The sequence below is a fragment of the Aristolochia californica genome, unplaced genomic scaffold (assembly GCF_029961685.1).
Source record: "Aristolochia californica isolate CCGP_79_NKW_82.1479 unplaced genomic scaffold, dmAriCali1.0.hap1 SCAF_1, whole genome shotgun sequence".
NCBI classification, from domain to species: domain Eukaryota; kingdom Viridiplantae; phylum Streptophyta; class Magnoliopsida; order Piperales; family Aristolochiaceae; genus Aristolochia; species Aristolochia californica.
Window position 1 is genome coordinate 6,887,417 of NW_027181770.1, and position 23,606 is coordinate 6,911,022.

Below are 23,606 nucleotides of genomic sequence, written 5' to 3' on the forward strand. Positions count from 1 at the left end.
CGTGCCCTCATCTTCAAATGAGGGTTACCAAATGGGCACTAACCACAACTTCCACCCACTAAGAATGGCTACAAAATATAAAATTTTAAAATGACTGATTAATACATATAGAATACCACAATATAAACGACAGTTATCAATAGTAATACTTAAATTTCATGAGTAATGTAAATGTTCACCTTGGATTGCTACTTCCTGGAGTGTTTATCGGGGCGAGCGTTAACTGGCGGGTTTCGACATTTTCTAGAGTTATGCCCCGATTGTTTACATGTACCACAAAAATAGGTACCACGTTCTCCTTTATCCATTTCTGTACGTATACGAACTGAACGTGGACGACCTGGTTGCTTCCTTGCAATTGGTGGAACAACTCGAACACCCGTATTAGGCCAATAAAGTTTATCTTTATGAGGATAGAATCCAATTGCATATGTTCCTCTATATGCCTCTGTTGTATACCAACGACTACACAATTGATTGAAATCATAATTGATTTTTGCACACACTGCAATGGCATGGGTACAAGGAATTTGTTCCATTTGAAAATGGTTGCACGTACATGTCATATTCACCAAATCAACCTGATACAACCTTCCATCATCCATAGAAATTTCGTACATATTATTCGTATACTGTTGTACACGACATGCTCTTGCTTTATCCCTCTTATTTTTCAGAGAAACATCAACAGAGGGAGTACAAAATGATGTCATCTTTCTTGCAAATTCATGTCTTTCCACAAAATATTTATTCAATCTATGAAAAGTTGCTGCCACCAATGCTTGAATTGGAAGCCTTCTAGCACCTCTTAGAACATTATTAAAGCTCTCAGACATATTGGTGGTCAACACACCAAAGCGAACATTGCCATCGTGTGCCAATGACCAAAACTCAGGTCTCAATGGTCCTTCTGTCAATAATTCTTTTGCTCTCTCACTTTGTTGCTCAATCAACTCCATCGTACGATCAAATTCAATAATATTTGTCTTCCTTGCTGCAGACCATATGAGAGCATTCAATGTATCATTTTTGAACGTCTTCTTGAAATTGGCAACTAAATGATGCACACAAAAACGATGAAAACATTCTGAAGGTAAAAAAATTTTCTGGACCGCCATTAATAAACCCTTTTGACGATCTGAGATCAGAGTAAATGGTTTTTTTCCTTTAATAACAAAACGATCTAGACAAGCTAAAAACCATTCCCAACTTTTTTGATTTTCTGATTCAACAATAGCAAAAGCTAGAGGAAAAAGACCATTGTTCCCATCAAGAGTAGTAGCAATTAACAAACAATGAGGATACTTCCCATATAAATGTGTTCCATCAACACTAATAAGGGGTCTACAATATTGGAATCCAGCAATGGAAGGCCCAAATGCCCAAAAAACACACTTAAACATCCTTTCATGGCCAAATTCTTCAGAACACAGTATAAATTCATTAGCTGGATTCGCCTCTTTTATTGCATCTAAAAACCGTGGCAAAAGATTATATGATTCATCCCAATCACCATAAATTGCTTTTATAGCCTTGCATTTTGCTCTCCATGCTTTCGCATACCGGACAGAGATATGATACTTATCTTTCATGATCTGCTGTATATCATTAGGACTCAAAGTAAAATTCGTCCTCACTGTTGGCATAATGACTTGACAAATGAAAGATGATGTACACACTGGATTATCTTCACGAATAATACTATTAACACAAGTGTGATCTCCACCATACTTTCTTATCTTAAATTGACGAATCCTTTGATCACATGATGCAAAAACACTCCAAGGACATCCATCTTCACCACATTCAATTTTATAATCACAACTGCTAGACCTTAATGTCTTATACTTAACATGTCTTTCAATCGAGTATTTTTTCAAAAAATCTACCATTTGGGACTTATCCTCAAATATTTGACCCACGCTGATATTATTTGATGTTGAGTCTAAAACATTTATTATTCTAGAATCATCTTTGATACATCTAGTATTAACCTCCCAGGCATCTTCATATATATCCGGGTACCCAATTGAATCTGTTGTTTCAACTCTATTTCTATGAACCCCGGCTTCGAATATCTCATCCCCATCCCCTTCACTATCTTCTGAACCAATATCATAATCACTAAAACTATCACTATCATCATCATTAACCACCCTGAATAAACACAACAATAAACATAAAAATCCGAGTAGGGATAACATAAATATCACACATTTAACAATGAAAGGGTAAAAAACTTACAAGGGAGAAGACGTTCCACACTCAGACAGTGATGCAATAGACGAGGGGTTCAAAAACCCCACTTCACGCCCTTGTGTATTAAACCTATATAGATAATAGTTTGTACTTAAAAACAAGTCACGTAAACTTAACTATTCATATCATAAATATACGAACATAAATACTTACTCCTGTGTACGTGGTAATTCTTGTTCTTGGGGACAAGATGTTTCACCAATAAAGTTTCGATTCCTCGTACCTTCCCTTCCATGGGCCCTTTGTCTTAGGACCTTTTCTAAGAAAATCTCAACCATAGATCGATTACTTGAAGCCATCTCAAATAATTCAATCAAATCATTATCATTTTCCACCTTTGAGATAACAAAAACCCCGTCAGAAAATGGAATTTTGGCCTTAATAAACATTTGATGAGTATCACCATCCCACCCCGTGAATCTGTACATCATTACTAAGAATTCACTAAACTTAGTCGAAACTGCAATCCTTTTCATTTGTGATTCACCTCCATCATAACTATCAAAATATCCAGACCTCTCCTTCAATTTTCCATTGTATCGACAGAAGAACCCAACAACTGACGCCATATTATCTATAAAAACCATACATTAGTAAGAGTTTATTTATGCAAAAAATTATCTAAGTTTAAGTTTTAATTTTTATGATTAGTCCTAACAATGCAAAAACACACCTAAGTCCAAATTCACCGAACACCCCTGGTAGAACTCCATATGACTTCGCAGTCACTACGAACCGTACCTCGTCAGTGATGGGGGTTGAGCTTCGTTGGCTAATGGATGCCCATGCAGGCAACTCAGCCTAGTTTGAACTGGACCCAACCTACTCTTAATCAGATTCTCTACCCATCCCTAGGGACACGTGGAAACTAAATAAAACATAGACAAAAAAAATACCATGTGGTGGTTATGTATAACACCCGAATCTCCTCACCACATGGCAAAATCATTCCATAACACTTCATAATTATTCAACAACATTCTACAACATTTAAAAATCAATCGAACTAATTCTATAACAGATGACTAGTCCTAACAATGCAAAAACACACCTAAGTCCAAATTCACCGAACACCCCTGGTAGAGCCCCATATGACTTCGCAGTCACTATGAACTGTACCTCGTCAGTGATGGGGGTCGGGCTTCGTTGGCTAATGGACGCCCGTGCAGGCAACTCAGCCTAGTTTGAACTGGACCCAACCTACTCTTACTTAGATTCTCTACCCATCCCTAGGAACACATGGAAACTCAATAAAACATAGACAACCCACTTTCCATTACCCATCCTAGTAACTAGGGCAAACATAATAAAACAAAAACAAAATAAAAAAACCCATGTGGTGGATATTTATAACACCCAAAGCTCCTCACCACATGGTATGATCATTCCATGACACTTCAAATTTATTTAACAACTAGCAACTAAAAATCCTGCAAATCTTATCTCAATAGAGTAAAATGCAACTTCATAAATCAGAAAATTAAACGAAATTAACTAAAATTAAACTAGCAACTTCAAAAAATACAACAAATTATACAGAAAATCCATTAACTAAAATTAAACTTTGCAATAATTTTAATTTATCTGCAATTGACAGAAATTTCATTAATATAAAATCAGAAATTAAACAATAAATCACAAAAAAAAAATACTGTAATTAAACACCTAAATTCAAATCAACATTATAATTAAACACAGTAATTAGATTCAATTAAAAAACGCCCTAAAAAATCACCCTGATTCGGCTTCTGAAATTGAAATTCGGGTCTTCGGTCTCGAGAGAAGGGGTGGCGAGAGAGTGAAATAATAGGGTATTAAGAGAGGAAATTATTGGGTTCGGTTTTGAGAGAGGGGGCGACGAAGAGATGAAATGATAGTTTTCGGTTTTGAGAGAGGGGGCGACGAAGAGATAGAAATGATAATTTTCGGTTTTGAGAGAGGGGTGGTGAGAGGATGAACAGAGGGGAACGGAGAAGAAGAATGAGAGTCTAGGTTGAGGCGAAGAGAGAGCGGTTGAGAGGGGGGCGTCGTCGAGGGCGAGGCCGAGGCAGCAGCAGCAGCAGGGGAGCGGCCAAGGTCGAGCGGCGGCAGCAGCAGAGCGAGCGGCAACAGGGGAGCGACGAGAGGAGGCGGCAGCAGGGGAGCGAGCGGCAGCAGAGCAGCCGAGACGATAGGCGAGGAGACAGCGCTGAAGAGTTTAGAATGAAAAATTTTGAGACGAGAGGCGAGGAGACAGCGCCGAAGAGTTTAGAATGAAAAAAACTTGAGGGCTGACGTGGCGCGTGCTTACGTGGCCATTGATGACATGGCTAAAAGAAAATAATAAAAATGACATGGTAAACTACGTGGCAGATTATGTGTCAATAATGATGACGTGGCAGACTCTGAATTTTTATTTTGATGACGGGGCGACACGTAAGCTTTGACTGCTTACGTGTCGACTTTGACTGTCCACATATACAGTGGACCGGTCAAAGTTCGGTAGTTTTGTAAATATTTTCTGGTCTTCGTTATTATTATAAATAAGTTAATTTAAATAGGTATTTTGGTAAAATTCCCTTTAGTATTTTCTTTAATTGAAAACAGTTACTTCTCCTCCCCTCTTAAGTTAGACCCTTTTTTTTTTGTTTTGTTTTTCTTAAAAACAATGGGGAAGAGGCATCTGGCCTCCCATCGTTTTTTGAGGAATAAGGCACAGATCCTCCCCGCGTACTCAGAGAAATGGAAGAACGAGTGGATTCTACTTATCTTTGAAATGAAGTTATAAAACCAAACCGAATTTGTGGTTTGGATCGTGGTCAATCAAATCCGAGCTCTTATTCCGGGCAGCAGTATGTGGAAAGAACCAGAATGGATCGTAACCCAGGGGACAAGACAGGTTGGTTCTATGGGTGAACCTTCTAATCTAAGACCAATCAGGTGCACCACCGTTGTGCCCACGTGATGATTTAACAGTAAGAAATGGTGTCGAGCTGCTCCTTGGAGTCGTCCATGACTGAACCTAGAAAAAGATTCTCGACGACTTAGATGGTAGATACAACCATAAAGCAATCGGCCTTGATGATGTAGAGATTGACTTTTAGTCGGAGTAGAGCTTTGAGAGGCCAGGATATAAAGTAGGATAGGGTAAGGAACAGGGACGGATAAGGATAGGTCGGGTTTACGGGGAAGAAGCGGGGAAAGTGGTTCCTTTAGGGTTCCTTCGTGACACTTACACTGTGGAAAGAACGGACGCTGCTGGTCCAGATCGAGACATGCCTGGCTTTCTCCTAGTCAAGTCACCTGTACACTCTACGCTAAAAGATTGATTGCTTTATGATTCTATCAAGTTGTCGACAATCTCTCTCCGTCAAACACCAAATCGAGTCGTCATCTACCATGAATTCGTTGCTTCCGAGTTCCTTCGTGTCACTTATAAGGTTCTGAGGTTTCAGAACCTGGCAAATAAAAATCATTCAAAGCTTTGAATGTTTAATAATATAATTGAACCGCGGTGCCTGGTATATTCCAGGTCCCGTAGTCAAGAAAGAAAGCGGATTCCTCACGATTTTGAATGTTTACTAATATAATTGAACCGCGGTGCCTGGAATTTTCCAGGTCCCGTAGAGTCAAGAAAGAAAGCGGATTCCTCACGTTGGAAATCTTTCGACAGGTCCCGTAGCAGTGAGGCGTTTAATGCAACTGGATGGAGACGTTTTTGAGCTTAGAGAAGGGAGGAGCCATTCGATGAATATGACGAGGGAGGGGGGTGGGGGGGTGGGGATGGAAAGTGAATTACTGTTAGAATGCACAATGGAAGGTGTGGCGTAAATATTAATTATATCAAAATATTTTATTTAATAAAATATATTAATTATAACAATTAAACAAATGCTTATTTTTATAATATTAAAATTGTAATCAGTTGTAATTTTGTAATATCTAAATATGAAATAATTATATAAAAGGATATTATAAAATAGTTATTAACTTAATATAAATTAGTAATATCAAAATAATATTAATTTATTAACATAATTTATAAACAGTAAAATATTTACACAAACATCGTAATAATAAAAATAAAAATAATACAAATATAACTCAATCACCTATTTAATATAAAAAAATTACAACTGTACATACAAAAATACAACACAAAAAATATTTAGTGGCATTAAAACATAATAGTTAATAATTTAGCCATATCTAAATTGTTAATACATCTAAAAAATACGATGCTCTTGCAGATTGTACTGCAGACTCCCTCTAAGTACTTGTTTAAGTGTCCACATCATCCTCAACATCATCACTACTATCACTGTCTTCATTTTCATTTTCATTGTTATCTTCACAATGTTCTCCACCAGAATCATCACTTGAATCATCTTCTTCATCTTCAAATAAATCCATGTAATCTTCCATGCGTATATAATTATGCAATATACAACAAGCGATCACAATTTTTACTTGGACATCAAAATCAAAAGGAGGAGTATCTTTTAATATCTTCAAACGAGCTTTTAAAACCTCAAATGTATGCTCGATAGTGTTCCATAAATATGAGTATCTTCGGTTAAATAATTATCTTTCATCTGTAGGAGTATTATTTCCAAATTCATGCAAGTGATAACGAGTCCCTTGATATAGAGCCAAAAACCCTAAAAGATTTGCATATCCACCATCTACCAAATAATATTTGCCTACAATAAGATATATATATATATATATTAAAATCTAATAAAAAATAATAAATTTAAATAGACTATATAGAGATAAGTGACTTTTACCTTTAGGAACATAAAGTTTATCTCACCTGGTTAATGCTGACTTCAATACACATGAACCAGCTGTTGATCCCTCCCATCCAATAAGTATATATGTGAGTTGCATGTCAAATGTACATGTTGCCATTACGTTCTGTGAGAGGAAACCCTTCTTGTTCCAGAATCTTGCTTGTTGATCAAATGGGATATGTGCTTTAATATGAGTGTCATCAATGGCCCCAATACAATCCTAATAAAAAATCATTAATACAAACATATATTTTTATAGTAACTGAAATTATTCATCAAACGACTTTATATTTACCTTACAATATGGATAATAGATATCACTGTTCAAAATCTTTGAATGAGTACGTCTTAAAGGTCGCTTAATGTAATCAGATTGTAGTTTGATAATAACATTTAACACATTATTAAAATATATACTAATTGTCCAATTTGATCTTTCAAACATCTTTGAGGTGACATTGTACGATTGTTATTGACGAACAATGATACAAAAATATGCAAGTTGTTCATTCACAGATATTGTCTTGTATCAAATAAGAGTCCTCTACTTTTCAAGATTCCAACTAACTTGAGAAAAATAATTTGATTAATCCTATACACTTTTCAAAATTAAATAGGCGATCTTTCTAATGCTTTCTTTAAATATTGTGGACCACCCATATGATAAGAATGTTGTATTTGCCTATTATAAGCATTTAAATATGAATTGACAAGGACAAGTACAACTATGTAAACTGCAATACAAATACATATTTTCTCCCTATCTAGTAGATTATCCATGGGTACCTGTAATACTAGACATTTGATAATGAAAATATGGTTCAAACACATTCAATTATTTATGTCTGAATATGTTAACACAACCTACACCATTAAAGGAGTCTCAACATTTATGTATTGAATACAAACAATAATAATTTTCAACCATTTTGGCATACAAAAAACACATTAAATTTCTACCCACATTTTTTCAAACTACATACACATTCACTGTTTCCCACAAATACTGAATAATCAATGTCATTCATACAAAATCAGATGTGTCTCGTAAATATAGGTTAAAATTGTCAACATTTTTGTAAGTCTATTACATTGCATTGAATTTTGCCATCAACTAGTCATACTGATCTTCTTGTTTCATCTTGACAAACATATCCTTCTTATCTTTGGTGTCAAGCAACTCTAGGGCACAAAATTTGACTTCTCCGAGCAAGTTAGGTAATGCCTCAATAGCTTCGAATCATGGAAGTTATATGGGACTAAAGATTTGCAAAAAGGTTGATGACATATTGTTAATAGCCTCAAGGACCCTATCTAATGGTTCGGATCTCTTCCTACGCCGAGTAGCAAAAGTTTTATCCCCATCATTTCTTGGTGTTTTGCTTCTAGGAGGAGCCTCATTTTGAGACTCTATACTGTTAGGTATTGGGATCTCCCTAATTGCATCATCTTCACCTATGTCCTTAATCATTGACCCTTCTGCAATATTTGGAAAGTTATCTTCTGACTCAATACTTGTTTGACTTCCTGTCCCCACGATAGTAGAATTTCTAACACCTACAGCCAATTTTTCATATAGTGGACAACCTTCCCGCCTATACTTATTGGCTTCTCTATTATTAATACATGAAAAATTATCGTTTAAAATACTTAAAATCCTTATTAATAAAACAAGAAACATGACATTTTATGTTACATTTACAAACCTTTATGTAATATTGCCACATTGTCTTACTTGCGGTGACTTTCTGGGTTGTTGGATCCCACCCAAAGCCACTAGTGTTGAGGCATGTACTCACGATCTGATAGATTTTTTTCGAAGTCCGCATGCTGTTTTTCAACTGTTCTAATGTCTTTTGGTTCGTTGTATCCAAATTAAACATACAGACACAATCATTGAAAACTTCATGTTTCCAAACTCCATTGGATAATTTGTTACCCAAATTGACTTGTTCAATGAGTAAATCAATCATTTTACTATCTTCGTCGCACGTCCATGTGTCATATGCTCTCTTTGTACTTTCATCTAAAACTCATAACAAGTAGACAATGAATAAAAAATAATTTGTTCTTCAAAAAAATTAAAGGAGCGGGCAGGGGGAGAAGCAAATAAGGGAGGGGGTTACCGTTTAAAAATAGTAAATGCCACTAAAATATGAAGTAACATAGTGATAAAGAGAATATAAGGCTAATGAATAAAGATAAAAAGATTGAGACTCAAGGGAAGTAACATAGTGATAAAGAGAACATAAGGCTAATCTCGTTGTTTGTAGTTGATCATTGTTGTACAAATTACTGCAGAATAACCAAATGGGTGATGGACAAACATTGATGCCCTATTGTTATAGTTTTCATACAGAAAAACATACCTATCAACAAGAAGTAGAATTACCTTTGGATCACTCTCAGTTTTCACCTCAACAAAACTTCTTATTGACACACGCAGAACAAATTAAATGGGAGGTTCTTTTAGTTTAAACACAACAAGAAGGCAAAGAGAGGAAATCGAGCTCGAAGAAATGAAACAATAATAGAGAGTGCCCACTCCGTGTTTCATGTCCTACACCATGAAAATGGATCGCCGGCAAGACCAAGAAATACCACAATCTCAACGCACAACCCAATAGAATAATAGAAAATGACAGCTTAGTATCGATCGACCAAGAAATAAAATGATTCGTCGAAGCCACACGAACTAAGGCTATTTTATCCCCAAGCGAAACTATCAAATAGGAAGAATTACAATAAAAAATAAATAGGAGCAATAGAAAAAGTATTCTAACCCAAAAAATGGTCTTTGGAAGACATTCTCCTGTATCAAGGAAAGCTTCACGCCGAATATAATCGCAGAAGAAAATGGCCTCACCGGCTTTCAAGTAGGCCCTTTTTCAAAGCACCAAATTTTGTATCAGATTGAAGGCACTTTTGGGCTTCGACACGACTCATCCAGAAGAGAAGTGCAGAAGAAAATGTAGGAAGAACAAAACGATTCGACGAAAAAGGGAAGTTGTGCAGGGAAATAAATCCAAAATGGCATAAAAGGGAACAAGGATTCAACGTTTTTCTATGGTCGAGAGATACACTAAAAGAAGAAAACCTTTTTCCAGGAAGAAGGGTTTACCAGTTTCTTTCGAATCAAGCCGAAGAGGTTGCAGAGGGGGTTAGAGACGTCGGTACTGGGGACGGCGAGAAGAAGAGAATCAGCAAGCGTCGGGGAGAGGTTGCAGAGGGGGCAATTGAAATTGCCAAAGGTCTAGAGCAAGAGCACATAATTTTGTTTTCCCCAAAAATGTTTAGTTCGACGGCCCTCCCAACAGCTAGACGTAATTGATGGAGGGAAATTGAATTTATTGTTCGACCCCTCTGAATTCACTTTCTTTGTCATTATGCCTAAAACGGGAGAAAGTATATTGTATTTTTAATTTACTTTCCCTCCCAACTCACAGAGCTCACTAACGGGTTTTAGTTCATTTTACCCAGTGTAAGTAAATACATTTCACTTACAGAGGGCACTAACAGGGCCTAAAGATTGATCAAACAATTCTATGGAAGGAAACACCCAACCGGTATAAAAATAAGAAAAAGACACATTGACTCAATTAAGATTGATGGGGTATATTATAGGGAGATGACACTCAAGGAAGTATGTGGTGAATTTCCCACCCAAATCCATGAGTTTTCCTCTTATCCAATTTGTTTAATACATGATACACTTAGACAAGTGGTTTTGATCATTCTTGGCCATTAAACGTTAAGCATCATAATTGAGGCATTGTTATAGTCACATGGTGCATATTGTGAGATTTTGATAAAAAAAAAAAGAAAAATGAAATCGTAGATGCAAGGAACAAAAGGCACTAGATAATTTTACATGATTTAGCCGTAAGAACCTAATCCACTAAAGGACAGAGAGAGGAAGAATTTTAATGAATCAAGGTGATTTTTCTAAGGATTTTTGCCTATTTGTAGGCCCATAAAAAATCTAATTCCTTAAATCAAGAATTTTATTTTTCGATTAATACTCTAAGTCATCCCATTTTTAATTTTTTTACCATTTATTTTATTAAAATTATATATTTATTATTTTAGAAAAAATGGAATGAATTGAAAAGGGAATTCTATCAATAAGGAGATATTTTCCTTTTGGTATTAGGAATAGAGGTGGTGTGACGGATACGAAAAAAGAAACAAAAAAGAATGTGAACCCAACAGACATTACCTTTTGGAATTAAAAGTAGATTCAAACCCAACTGAAGGAAATACAACAACAAAGATGCTAACCTGAGGAACAATAACTTTTTGAATTAAAAGTGGATTCAAACCCTATATGGAATTGAAGACTAGGGTATTGAACCTAGTTGTGGATTTCACTATTGATTTAGCCAATTTGATTTTCACATCATTTAATCATATCTTAAAAATCCTTCCATATAACCAAATTTTTTCTAAAACATTAAAAAACCTTGATCTTTGAGACTCATATCATTAGTGTTATTGAAAATTGTTGGAAGATTCAACATTGGATTAGTGTAATCAGTTTGATTCTTAATTGTCAAATCAAGATTTCAAAAGGTATACTTTGAATTGTTAAGCAAGTCACCCTTGCAAATTTTGTATAATGTGATTGAGAATTTTTAAATCCCTTAACTAGGACCTAGGTACTTGTACCTAAGAGCTGCTGACCATAGTGCCAAGGTGTTTGGGTTGGTGATGTATTTGAGTCTCTTGAGGCTCTAAGTTGTAGATGTCATTTGGCTAATTATAATGGAACATTTTATTCTAGGTCAAGGGCTCCTTGGAAGTGGAGTAGTAATTGAAATATTAATTGTGAACCACTACAAAATTCTTTAGTGTAGTAGTTGATTGACTTAGTTTTGTGTATTGATTATTTCATATGCAATCAATTTATTAATTAGGCATAAAAATTTGACAACCCATTCACCTATCTTTCCTTTCTAAGTTTATAGTTGTAAAGCTTAATAGTTCAATCTTAAAGAGTTGCAAGTTGAATTATCTCCTGCCCCTATTCAACTTCAAGAGAGAGTTAACATAAATGTTTTAGAAATATTATAATTAAAAATTAAATTATATAACAATTTGCTAAATTAAATGACAAATCAATTAAGAGATTGATTTGTCTTGATTTTTTTTTCCTATGAATCAAATTTAGTCCAATTTTGGTAAAAAAAAAAAAGAGATAAAACCAGACCAAAACATTAAACAGATAGTGGAATGGGTCAGTTTTGCTATTCAGTTCAAATTGGATCTGGATCTACAAATCGGTTTAGATAGTGAAGAGCAACACATCAAATTCGTGCAATTGAATCGAACATGCATGGTAGATAAACAGACGATTGAGTGCCAAGGATTGAGTACCATCTAATTGGGTCCACTCGTAGTTCCAGTGCTGAACCCAATTTTTGAAACCGGATATGCTAGCCAATGTGGCCATTAGGGCAAGCCACATTGGTCGTCTTCCTCTCAATGCAAAACAAACTAGAGATGAAAATTTTCAATTGTAGAATCATCTTTCAATGGATTTTGAGGAAGAGGGGAAATGGTTGGATACTAATCCTCTTTTATATAAATGCTTCAATTTGAATTAAAAAATAAGATATTGAAGAAAAATAGTGATTCAAAACTCGTTATCCCATGGGTGAAATAATTGAAATAATCATTTCTCCATGATTTTTCATGAAACAAGAGGCAAAATGTTTGTATTTAATTGATGTATCTAATGAATAAATCAATTTGAATGACAAATAATGGAATTGATATGGTAAAACAATTGTACATAAATTAATTAAAAAACAAAAAGGGGCCAAATCAGACCTCCAGTCCGCAAAATGGTGCAACCATAAGTACAAAGACAAGGAAAAAATTATAAAGTTTCTAGTAATGTAAGGTTCAACCTCTAAGAAAACCTCTAATTCAATTTCCAAGCATGAATTTGATTCAAACTTCGCCTAATCGGATGGTTGTATTGGAACTTCCATGATTGACTAGCCTTGATTTGTAGTTAGCTTGCACTAGGTATTTGACGAGAAGATTTGATATTGTATTATGTGTAAATGGCTTTGAGAATAGTAATGAAGTAGTGACAAATATAATTGTTTGTGGTTACAAATATGATGGGCCTTGAAGAGCACAACTCCAGCTGTTCTTTTCTCGCAAACTGAATTTCAACAACAAGAAGTAGGAGGACATGGTTGGAAGCTAATTGGTGAAAAAAAAAAAACATACCAAACTTCCTAGTCGTGTACTTTGAAAAATATTGTCAACAAATGGCATACTACAACAAGCAAAAAAACCAAACAAAAGTAGGAGGAGGATATGATAGTAAGCTAACCTGTGAAAGAAATAAGACAAAAGTGATAGAGATAAGGATAAGGATCGAAATACAAGTACCAAATAGACTCAAACTCAAACTCTGAAGAGTTGTAATCTCTACCGTCACTGATGTAATTCAATAAATACCTATCTTCTCATCAATGAAATTCATGGAAAATATTATTCTCCATCCAAAAATTCTATATGGTATTAGAGCTCTAAATCGATTACTCATAACTAGCTTGTCATCGCTGAAAATCGTCATTGAAGTCAAACCCCGGGCCCAACCTCAGCAGCACCACTCCCTCTCCCACCGTCATCTCTGGTCCGACTCCTATCCCGCCACCGTCACCGCTCCCTATCGCTGGACGAAGACCATGTGCCCCTTCAGCGAATATCTTTTCCTCTTCTCTGTCTCTGTCTCTGTCTCTCTCTCTCTCATTCCCACCCAACGCTCCTGTCGTCACCTTCACCTCTACTGTCACTGTCGCTCGATGTCGTCGTCGTCATCGCCCCGCTACCACCACCTGCCAATTCTGCATCTCTACCGTTGGTTCCATCAAACCGATGATCGCAGTAGCAACTTTCTCACCCATCCCGACTATCGCCGACCTAGAATCCCGATGGTCATCGCCGTTGCGTCTCAACGACATTGAACGTGCTTGTCGCCGGCTCTTCCACATCTCTTCTCCGAACGAAGCGATTTCGTCCACCCCAATTGCTACTAGTGCCACTACTCTTCCACATCTCTTCTTCGAATGATGCAATTTTGTCCACCCTAGCCGCCACCAATGCCGCTACTCTTCCATCGAACGATGCGATTCCATCTGTCCAGCAGCTACCAGTGTCACTGCTCTTCTACATCTCTTCACCGGACAATGCAATTTCGTCTACCCCAGCGGCTACCAATGTCGTTGTTCTTCCTCCGGACAATGTGATTTCATCCATCCCAACCGCTACCAATGTTGTTGCTCTTCCAATCTCTTCACCGGATGATGCGTTCTCTCCAACTTCGTCCACCCCAACTACTACTAGTACCGCTTCTCAGGAGATTGGTAGAAATGTTTAAGCTCTAAATTCTGGACGGATATCGGAATCTACTCGATTATGTTTGGCTGGTGAGGCTCGTCTCAATCCCATCGGAGAAATTCTTACTATAATTCTCTTTTATCGTCATAGAGAAGATTATCAAGCATGTAAATTTGATCATTTGTAGTTAATACATGTTGACCTTAAAACTACCAGCTGACGTAGAACTCGTTTCTTCCCAATCGCTGGTCCCCTATATGGTTTCTTCTATGCGTGCCTCTGCTATCATGCCCATGATCCTTTTCCTATCACCATTGCTCCTCTCTAAGATATATTACTCACAGGGAAGAGGAAATGAACTTGGAAGCTGGAAGAAAGTAGAGCAGGGTCTATGAAGGAATATGAAGGAAGCCAGCAATAGTAGCTTAGTTGATCAATTGTCATTCTCGGATAGATCAAAGTTTTCTGCCCATGAGAACACTCCTTCCTTATCAACAAAGGACTCACCTCGAACGAGTTTCTATCAAGACGTCGTTTATAAACTCAATCCAAGCCTAAGATCAATGCTCAAGATGAGAAGTAAACCTGAAAGTAGAGGAAGAGAAAGAGGGGAGTTGATAACACAAACCTGATAACTCATCGAAGCAGAAGGCTGGCTTCGTTCCTCCTCCGATCCCCTCGACTTCCCTGAGAGAGAGGACGGTTCTCTCTCACCGGAAAGAGGGGAAGAGTAGGGACACAAAGGGAATCAAATCTAAGATTAAACACAGAGCCAGAAACCTACCTGAAACAGGAACCGCTCTGTGGACACTGCCAAGAGGGGGAAAAATAACAAAGCTGCAAGCAGCAGGCATCAAAATGAAGACAAAGCGATATTGGCTACTGAAACAAATCAGATAAAGGCACTACACAGTAGAGTCCTCAAGTATCAAGAGATGGATTTAAAATTGCAACATTCATGAAAGTAATTAGTCCCACTTCATTCTTTATATAAAAATTAAAAATATAAGATGTTGCCTCGAAAGCTAAAGACACAAACTGAAACAACAGTGAAAGATCAAAATATACACAGAACGGAGAGAGACACGAAGATAAACTGAAAAAGAACAGTTAAAAACAAGTGAAACTCCTGTTAGAGAGCAGCAAAACCTGTAAAATGGACAGCAGAGATGACCTTCAAATAGTCGAACAGAAATTGAAACTCGAAGAAAGCGATCAGGGTGAGAAAAATTGGTTCTTGAGAGGCCACAAAGCACGCCAGTGCTCCCTTCAGCATGGAAGAGGCTCTGACAATGAGTTGATAGCACCTTCTGTTGTGTCTTCACACCAAAGCCCCATCACCGAGCAACCGGTAACACGAAATATGAAGGGGTTATCTCTCACAGAGAAATAAGCATACAAGTTGAAACCGAAACATAAAATAAAAGAAGGGATGAATAAGTAAGCACGAAGCGCGAGGCAGAGCAGGGAAAGAAATAGAGAAGAAGTAAGAAGGCGGCATGGGCGTACCTGTCATAGAGGCGGCAAGTTCTTGAGAAGAAACCTGCAACGAACTAAGACCGAAACATAAAATGAACATGTCGTGCGTGGAAAACATAAAACACAAATGAAGAAGACAAGGAGAGTGGAAATTAAAACAGAGCAGGTTACGTATCTGAGAGAAGCGGAGAAAAAAACCACATATGCATAGGCTAGAGTCTCTGAAACCGACAATCGCCCAATCCGAGCCCATCAGCGCAGAAAACAAAACCCGCACGTAGAGCATTACAGACCGGAAGATAGAAAGATATGAGATTCCCTGTGAACTTACAGTTCATTTGTTTACTACTTCGTTAAACACAACAGAAAATCACAAATCTCCCACGAGATAATGAGGAAAGGCTCCGGCAAGCTACTGAAAACGTTGACGATGAGATTGTCATTGGTGATGGAATGAATATCAGGCCCCAGGAACTGAAGAAACGCCGCCATCGACATCTTCTTGCTGAATTTTCTGAAGAAAAGCGGAAAGAGGGGGACGCAGGAGAACTCGGTCGCGGATTCTACTCTAATGTCCAGATTGCTGAGAGCAAACAGCCCCTAGACACGTTTGTTTTTCAACTCTGAAGGCCTGATTTGCTAATTTTCTATTTTTCTTCCCGAAGTAACTCACTTTTCACTCGTCCCCAATCCGAGATGAGTTACCAACTCAACACACTCTGAATTCCTCTCCTGACGTTTTATTTACTTTTTATTAATAAGTATAAACATAATTAAAATCCTCACGTATTAAGTATTTAGGTAACTTTACGTGATTATTTAATACGGATTACTCGATTTTATTCTTTTTAAACAATATAAAAGATTATCAAAATCACTAACATTCTTTGCACAACTTGTCCCGTGCTTCTCACTTAACCCAAATATTCACAAGCATCCGTGAATAAATTACAAATCTAGTTAACTTAGCTTCATTTAAACGAGTTAGCTTTGAGCATCAAGCTGTCCCCACCCAAATTTTAGAATTTTCTTTCAAATAGACTCTTTAACTTTATGGTCAAACACAACACATCATTCATATATTATTTGTACTTCAATTTTAAAAAGACGAGTGAGAGCACATCAGGAATTGACAATCAATTACGCTAAAAAATCTGCAAATGAAAAAGTTTTGAGTATATCTATTGGATTCGTAAAGCTCCCTGACCATTAAGATGAAGCTCCCTGACCAACCCTTATTATAAAGTAAAAAAAAAAAACACATCACGAAATCTGTAGCTTACATCATACGAATGCGCCAAAGAACTTCCCAAAGCGAAGTGAAATATGCACGCAGGTAGACGCAGACGGCTTTTCACCAAGCGATAATATTACAGATGGACAGTGGACCAAGAATATCCCCGCCCCTTGGTTCATGTATTACTACTACGGCACCCGCCACATCATCTCTTTACAATTCTCTCTTCTTCTTTTTTCAGGCACGGCTAGAACGAACCTTGCACCCAAGCTTGCCAATTACACATACAGAAACCAACTACATCATCAAGCATTTATGACCTCCTGTGCAGATCCCTCGTGAAGAAAGGATGTCTGAGAGCTTCTCGAGCAGTCAAACGATCGGATGGATCATATCTCAATAGACCCTGAAGCAAATCAATAAGATCTCCTGCGGAGTGATCCACATGCTGCATCACAAGGTTCTGCAAAGCCAAAATCCAAACAACATTCAGCTTCCTAATAGAAGTCTAAAATCAACTCTTAATTTGAGACACGGAGACCCACCTAGGTAAGCAAAACAATATGTAAATAAAACTTACCTGCAGCCTCGGTAGCTTCAAAACAGCTTTGATACTCTCCCTCGAGGTTGCACCTTCGGGCCAGTCCAATCTACCCCTTCGAATGTACTTCTCAGCGTGCCGACTGCAACAAAAAGAAATGGAAAGCATAAACAACAAAAAATATATCTCAATCATTTTAAGTGCGCCCTAGATGGGGAAGGGGATTGGAAACTTACTCCACTCGTTTCAACATGTGCTGCGGAATTGAGCCTAATACCCTCTCCATCATAGCCAAGTGCTCTAGATTTTCGTGAGTCTGAAAGAGAGCTTCTCCCTGGTTAAATAAAAAAAAGGACATTAACAAAACATTCTTGCAGTAGTACAAGGTCAAACAAATTCAAAGTCCCAGACAACACAAATGAGACATTACCGAGCAAAGCTCCACCAGAATACACCCCACACTCCATATATCACACGGGTAACTCCACCCCAAACCTAAATGCCAGAAATGAAATAAAATGAAACGTCAGCCTAGAACATGAAAATGCCACATGAAGAGTAAACAAAAAAGTCATCTCTCAGCTAATTGCACATCATGACGCACCAAGAATGACCTCAGGGGCCCGATAATGCCGTGTAGAAACTATGTAGCTGTGATCCTGATCCTCATAGGCAGTGCTACCAAAATCAATCACTTTGATTGCGCTTGATTTAGGCAACCTTTTGTAATAACATGCATCCTTTGGTGATCGAGCAGAGTACTATTCATAAAATAGGATGCCATGAGAAAAGAGGGTTTAATAACAAGGAAATATACAAATTTAGAGTGGGAACCATAACATTCAAGAAGTAAAATAACAGAAACTTCATACCTTATAATCAGGAACTTTTATATATTCTGATGAAACAAGAAGTATGTTCTCTGGTTTCAAATCCGTATGAATAAAGCGTAACTCATGCATAACTGCAAGGAAATAACCAGAACAGGAATAAGAAATAGTGACGAGTAGTAACATTACAATTTAAACAACTATGTTCTACTAAAATGAAAATGTTGTCCACAATGGCAATGATTTCTTCCCACCAAAGTATAAAAACTAATAATTGTTGTAAAACACTCAACAAGTCGTACAAACATGAAAGACCAGAAAAAATAGGAAAAAATATACATATATATAGAATAGATCCAGTCATGCAGAAATATAGAAGTGGTCTGAAGAAGTAATGTCTACACACATGCTACACATTCCAATAGTTGTCTGCCAAGCTCGCGGACTAGATCAATTGGAAAGGAGCGGTAACTGTTTTTCCGTAGAAAATCGTATAAGCTTGGTCCAAGCTTCTCAAATACCTGTTAAGACCATTTACATCCACCGAACAAGTTTTAACCCCCAAAATATTAAAATTGGGGAAATCAAGCCATTGCAAATTCAACCATATATACTTACAATACAGATATGGTTACGATAGTCAAACCAGTTCCGAATTTGCACACAACTGCAAAGAACACACCCACTTACACAAAGTCCAGTTTTAAACCTACTAGAATGCCAGAAAGCAATGCGACAATGTACAATAAGCAGATTAATTATTGTGAGATAAAGGGAACATACCGACTTCCATTCTTGTCATGTCTTCCAAGCTGTTGGAGCACATCAATCTCAATCATTGCAGCTTCCCTATATTTCTTAATGCCACGAACTATTTTGATGGCTACCATTTCTTTTCTGTCTCTGTCCCAGCACTCAAGAACCTGACCAAAGGTTCCTGAATGAAAACAATAAGAACCAGCAAAAGAAACATGGTTATTACCAAGTATAAAAAGATACAACACAAATATAAAACAACAATAAGAAAATAAAAGGAGGCCTGCCACTTATGTCACAAATCAACCCAAACAGTTATAAAAAACAATAATAATACTGGTCAGAACTTGCCTTCACCCATCTTGCCGTGGATTCTATCTGCAAAAAGAGGTAAAAAACAATATGAGACAAGAAGACATGAGAAGATGAGTAAGAATAATTTGGACAATATACAGAGCCATTATTCATCTTTTATTACAAACACCGTTTAGAAAAGGGAGTTCTTTTACAAAGCTCAGACTTAACTGAAACAGTTAAAGTACTCAAAATAAACTCCTTGATACGTTAAAGACATACAAAGAAAAATAGATGTTTTGTACAACACCAAAAAAGATTGGATTAAAACCTAACACAAAAAAAGAGCAAATTTGGTACCATTAAAAATTGAGAGTGTCATTTTTTTCCAAAAAGAAATGGCAAACATGCAAAAAGAAAAGGACCAGAAAAAACCAAGACAAAAAAAATGAAATTGAATTTTTGAGACAAAAAGACAAATAATTAGCAATAAATGTCCTGAGAAATCATTTGACAAATCTTTAAACAAATAGACGATAATCAAGAAAAAGTTAAGAATTTGCAAAGATACCATATAAAACAGTAAAAGTGAATACTTGAACATAAGCAGTAGCATTTCATGCCCTTTAATAATACCCACAAAACAAAATCTTGAGAAACAGAAAAGATTTTTAAAGTTCAGTAAGCTAGAAACAAGCACAAACAAACACTGAAAGGTGAATAGAATCATTATGGTGATTAAGTGTAATTACAGCGAGGAGTTAAATTCTCTCCCAGTGCAAACATGTAATGGCCATCTTTGTCATCATCTCGCCAAGGGGGAGAACCATTACGAGCGACTCCTTTTACATATAGAGAAGAACAAGTATAGTCTGAGGGTGCCCCGGAAGATGCAAGGCTTGTCAGATTCCCAACCTCTTGCCCACAAATTATTCCTGGCTGAGCCTACACACAGCCACCATTCATAGTTCCACTTAACAAAGATAATGATAATGCATTTTCCCCTCAACAGTATCTCTTCAAACATACATTCCAGCTAATTCCCAACCAAACAGGTTAAACTATAGATAACTGCAGATTTATGTTCCGTGAATAGAAGAGAAACATTTACAAAATATATATATATATATATATATATATAACAACATCTACAAATACGTTTACCATTTTCTTCTGCCCTGACAAACAACAAATAATCAAATCAAAACAAATAACACCCGCCTATGGAATGAAGTCTAAATGCTATATCTTATGGTGGAAAGGAACCGCATTGAATAAAAGGAAAAAATGGCTCTAAAATGTTGATTTGTCCCCAAGCTGAAAATCACAAACAGAAAAGAAAAAAAAAATGCCACCTACGCTAGCGATGATTATTTGCCTAATGGTGAATGAAACTGCATAAACATCGAAAACTTAAAACCAAATGGATAAAAGAAAATGAAATCATGAGTCAATTAAAGACAAACATATCCTCAGATCCTTACCCGATCCATCTCAAAGACAATAAAACTCATCGATTGAATAAAAGAAATAAACGAAAAAACGGCCATGGACATATCCACCAAAACCTAATGAATCTAGCTAAAACTACACCAGATCTATCCAAAAATAAATAAATAAATAAACTAAATCATACGATACAAGAAACAAAAAAAAATAAAAAAATCAATCAGATACCTTGGTAAGCTGTGGCACATCCCACGCTAACCTGGGCCTCTTTTTGGGACGCCGATCCATGTGCGTGTGAGGAAATTCCGTCACGCATTCCAGCTCCATGATCAATTGCACTAGCAAAACAACAAAGAAAAACGGAAAAGAAAATTTGTTGAGGGAGAGAGAGCTTCGTCCGTCTGAAAACCCTAACCCTAACCAAACGCGAGGAAAGTCTCGAGCAGTAAGGTAGATAAGGCTATATTGAAGAAAGGTCTACGTTTTCTAATAATAAAGCAAAAAAGCTAACTGGCCCAACCCTCTGCTCCTCAACCTGAGTTTAGTTTTAACTCGCAGTCGAGTTTTCCTCGCTTCGAGGCCTCGAGGTCGCACGAATGATGTAAATAACATAACAAGGCTTCCAGCCATTAATACTAATACAATAAAACCATTTTGAAGAATAAATACGTTCCATGTGAGATATATGTAAGATCTAAACTGAAGTAGATTCATCTAGGCATTTATCCATTGAAATATGAATACATGGGATTGCACAAAAAATGGTTTTTGCACCATGAACATAGGAAGATCTTTTATCCATACCCAATCAAATTTGGGATTCCTCTAATCTAATCAAGAATCCCATTGAATTCTTGTGATCTAAACAAGCCTTGTCGGCAAACTCTTCTCAAATCTCAAACTCTTCTTGGTTGGCCTATATGCTCCCTCACTTTTTAGTGAATTTATCTTCTATCGTCATTTTAAATTAAACATCCACACGAAAGAACTAACCTCATAATGAACACAAAGATTTATAAAAGTTCAACCCAAACTTTGGTTCCTACATCCACTCTCTTAAGGTATTTTCACCTCGAAGTTAAATCTCTTAAAGTATAGCCTAATAACAAATACGTTATTAAGCCTCAAGGGCCAAATTAAAATGCAATCCACAAAGAGACTTATGCTGCTCATTTGGTTCCAATAACCAATTTACATAACACACTCTCACACGAGTTACCACATACTAGGTTCTCCAACCTAGATCGGTGCTTGGGATTTTCACAACAATAAATTAGGCACTCTAGTGTATACTCAAAAATGGGGTTTTCATCAACTAGGTAGGCTTCTTAGCCTCGACCGATAAAGGAATTTTTTCGCAGCTAACTAGACTCTAGCCTAGACTCATAAAGGGATTTTTAAACAACCAACTAACTCTTTAGCTTCGACATACAAAGAGCTTATCAACAACCAACTAGACTTGAAAGTCTAGATCCACTGCCTATATTTTTAGTTCTTCAACAAGAACCACGAAGGCCCTTCATTTGAGTCATGTTGAGGGAATGGTTTTGGCAACATTAGGCTTGACCAATCATATGCGTACAAGGTTTCTCATTTAGGCAAATTTCATATTACAATCACATTGAAAGTACAACCAATCTAAAATGCTAATGTATGTCGGAACAACTCAATAAATCTTGAATTGATTTATTTTCAAAGTTTAAAGCTCAAAACAAATCTCAGTTTGGCTTTCAAATTAGAGACACATTGAATGCATCTAAAAAAAGTATGATATCGAAGTTTCACCATACAAGATTTAACTTGAACAATGAAAAATATTTAAGAGTAGGAAATCACTTGCTAAGTTCCTTGATCAAGTTCAATCAAATAATCTCAAAGTAAGTTCTCGTAGAAACTTGGATTTGACAGAGCTAAGTAAACAAAAATTTCAAAGTAACAATGCAAAAAAAAAACTAAGCTCGTTGAGGAGATGGCTTTTCAAAGATACTGAACTCCAAATATGATTTCAAACTTTATACACCTAAGAGTGGTAGTGAAGTTCCTTAGGAGTCAAAGCTCTATCTCTCTCTCTCCCTCCTATTGCTTGAGGCAAGACCGGCTTAAATCTATGAGATCTCATTGTTAAAAAATTAATAGTTGAGATCTAAAGGGACATTTTGTCCCTTTGCAATAGTCAATAAAAATATGATAAAAGATTATGAGAAAATACTTTAAAAAAATTTCTTGAGCTACTTATCACATTGAACAAGCACATGTGTTCATACTTTCTTACTTTCCAGTTGCTTCTGTCCATTAGCTTTATTAGAATAGTCCCCTGTTCTTCAAACACTTTATCTATTGCTAGAGCTTCTATGTGTTGCAATCTTTATGAACAACCTCCTACATATGAACATTTCATAATTTGTTAAAGATTTAATTTTTGGCATGTTGTTTGGTGAATCTTCCATGTTTAAACATTTCATAATTTTCTAACAATTTTACTTTGGGCTCTATCTAAACAGTTGACTTCATTCAAATATTTGACTTTCTGTTAGACTTATCATTGGTGTGCTTTGTTTGGACATTTGAATCTACTTGAAACATTCTCTTATCTTTTAAAGTTTTTTTTATGTGCTCTATTCAAACAT

The 23,606-nt window shown here is 36.6% G+C and overlaps 2 protein-coding genes across 3 annotated transcripts; both read right to left on the reverse strand.

Moving 5' to 3' along the window:
- Window positions 1-188: 188 nt before the first annotated feature.
- Window positions 189-2,828, reverse strand: LOC137945392 (uncharacterized). The gene is made up of 3 exons (XM_068791267.1): window positions 2,413-2,828; window positions 2,245-2,328; window positions 189-2,157 (listed from the first exon to the last, which is right to left on the reverse strand). Exons 1-3 carry the CDS (start codon window positions 2,826-2,828, stop codon window positions 189-191), a joined length of 2,469 nt encoding a protein of 822 aa, XP_068647368.1.
- A 14,247-nt stretch (window positions 2,829-17,075) lies between these two features.
- On the reverse strand, window positions 17,076-21,427 carry LOC137944270 (serine/threonine-protein kinase AFC2). 2 transcript variants are annotated; one of them, XM_068789906.1, is made up of 12 exons: window positions 21,208-21,427; window positions 20,283-20,475; window positions 19,588-19,614; window positions 19,264-19,417; window positions 19,099-19,147; window positions 18,887-19,001; window positions 18,523-18,614; window positions 18,255-18,411; window positions 18,081-18,145; window positions 17,887-17,984; window positions 17,690-17,792; window positions 17,076-17,572 (listed from the first exon to the last, which is right to left on the reverse strand). In XM_068789906.1, the coding sequence occupies exons 1-12, from the start codon at window positions 21,304-21,306 to the stop codon at window positions 17,423-17,425; spliced, it is 1,302 nt and encodes a 433-aa protein (XP_068646007.1). In that variant the 5' UTR covers window positions 21,307-21,427; the 3' UTR covers window positions 17,076-17,422. The 2 variants fall into 2 exon arrangements, with proteins under 2 accessions (XP_068646007.1, XP_068646013.1); XM_068789912.1 differs by lacking the exons at window positions 18,887-19,001; window positions 19,099-19,147; window positions 19,588-19,614; window positions 20,283-20,475; window positions 21,208-21,427 and having other exon boundaries at window positions 19,264-19,346.
- Between the last annotated feature and the right edge of the window lie 2,179 nt (window positions 21,428-23,606).

Excerpts from the sequence above, each read along its gene's own strand:
- LOC137945392 (XM_068791267.1), bottom strand. The coding sequence starts at position 2,828 with ATGGCGTCAGTTGTTGGGTTCTTCTGTCGATACAATGGAAAATTGAAG. Across the intron at positions 2,329-2,412 it reads GAATTACCACGTACACAGGA|GTTTAATACACAAGGGCGTG; the intron begins GTAAGTATTTAT and ends TTATCTATATAG. Across the intron at positions 2,158-2,244 it reads TGTGGAACGTCTTCTCCCTT|GGTGGTTAATGATGATGATA; the intron begins GTAAGTTTTTTA and ends GTGTTTATTCAG.
- LOC137944270 (XM_068789906.1), bottom strand. The coding sequence starts at position 21,306 with ATGGAGCTGGAATGCGTGACGGAATTTCCTCACACGCACATGGATCGG. Across the intron at positions 19,002-19,098 it reads ATCGTAACCATATCTGTATT|GTATTTGAGAAGCTTGGACC; the intron begins GTAAGTATATAT and ends TGGTCTTAACAG. Across the intron at positions 17,985-18,080 it reads TTCTGGTGGAGCTTTGCTCG|GGAGAAGCTCTCTTTCAGAC; the intron begins GTAATGTCTCAT and ends TTATTTAACCAG.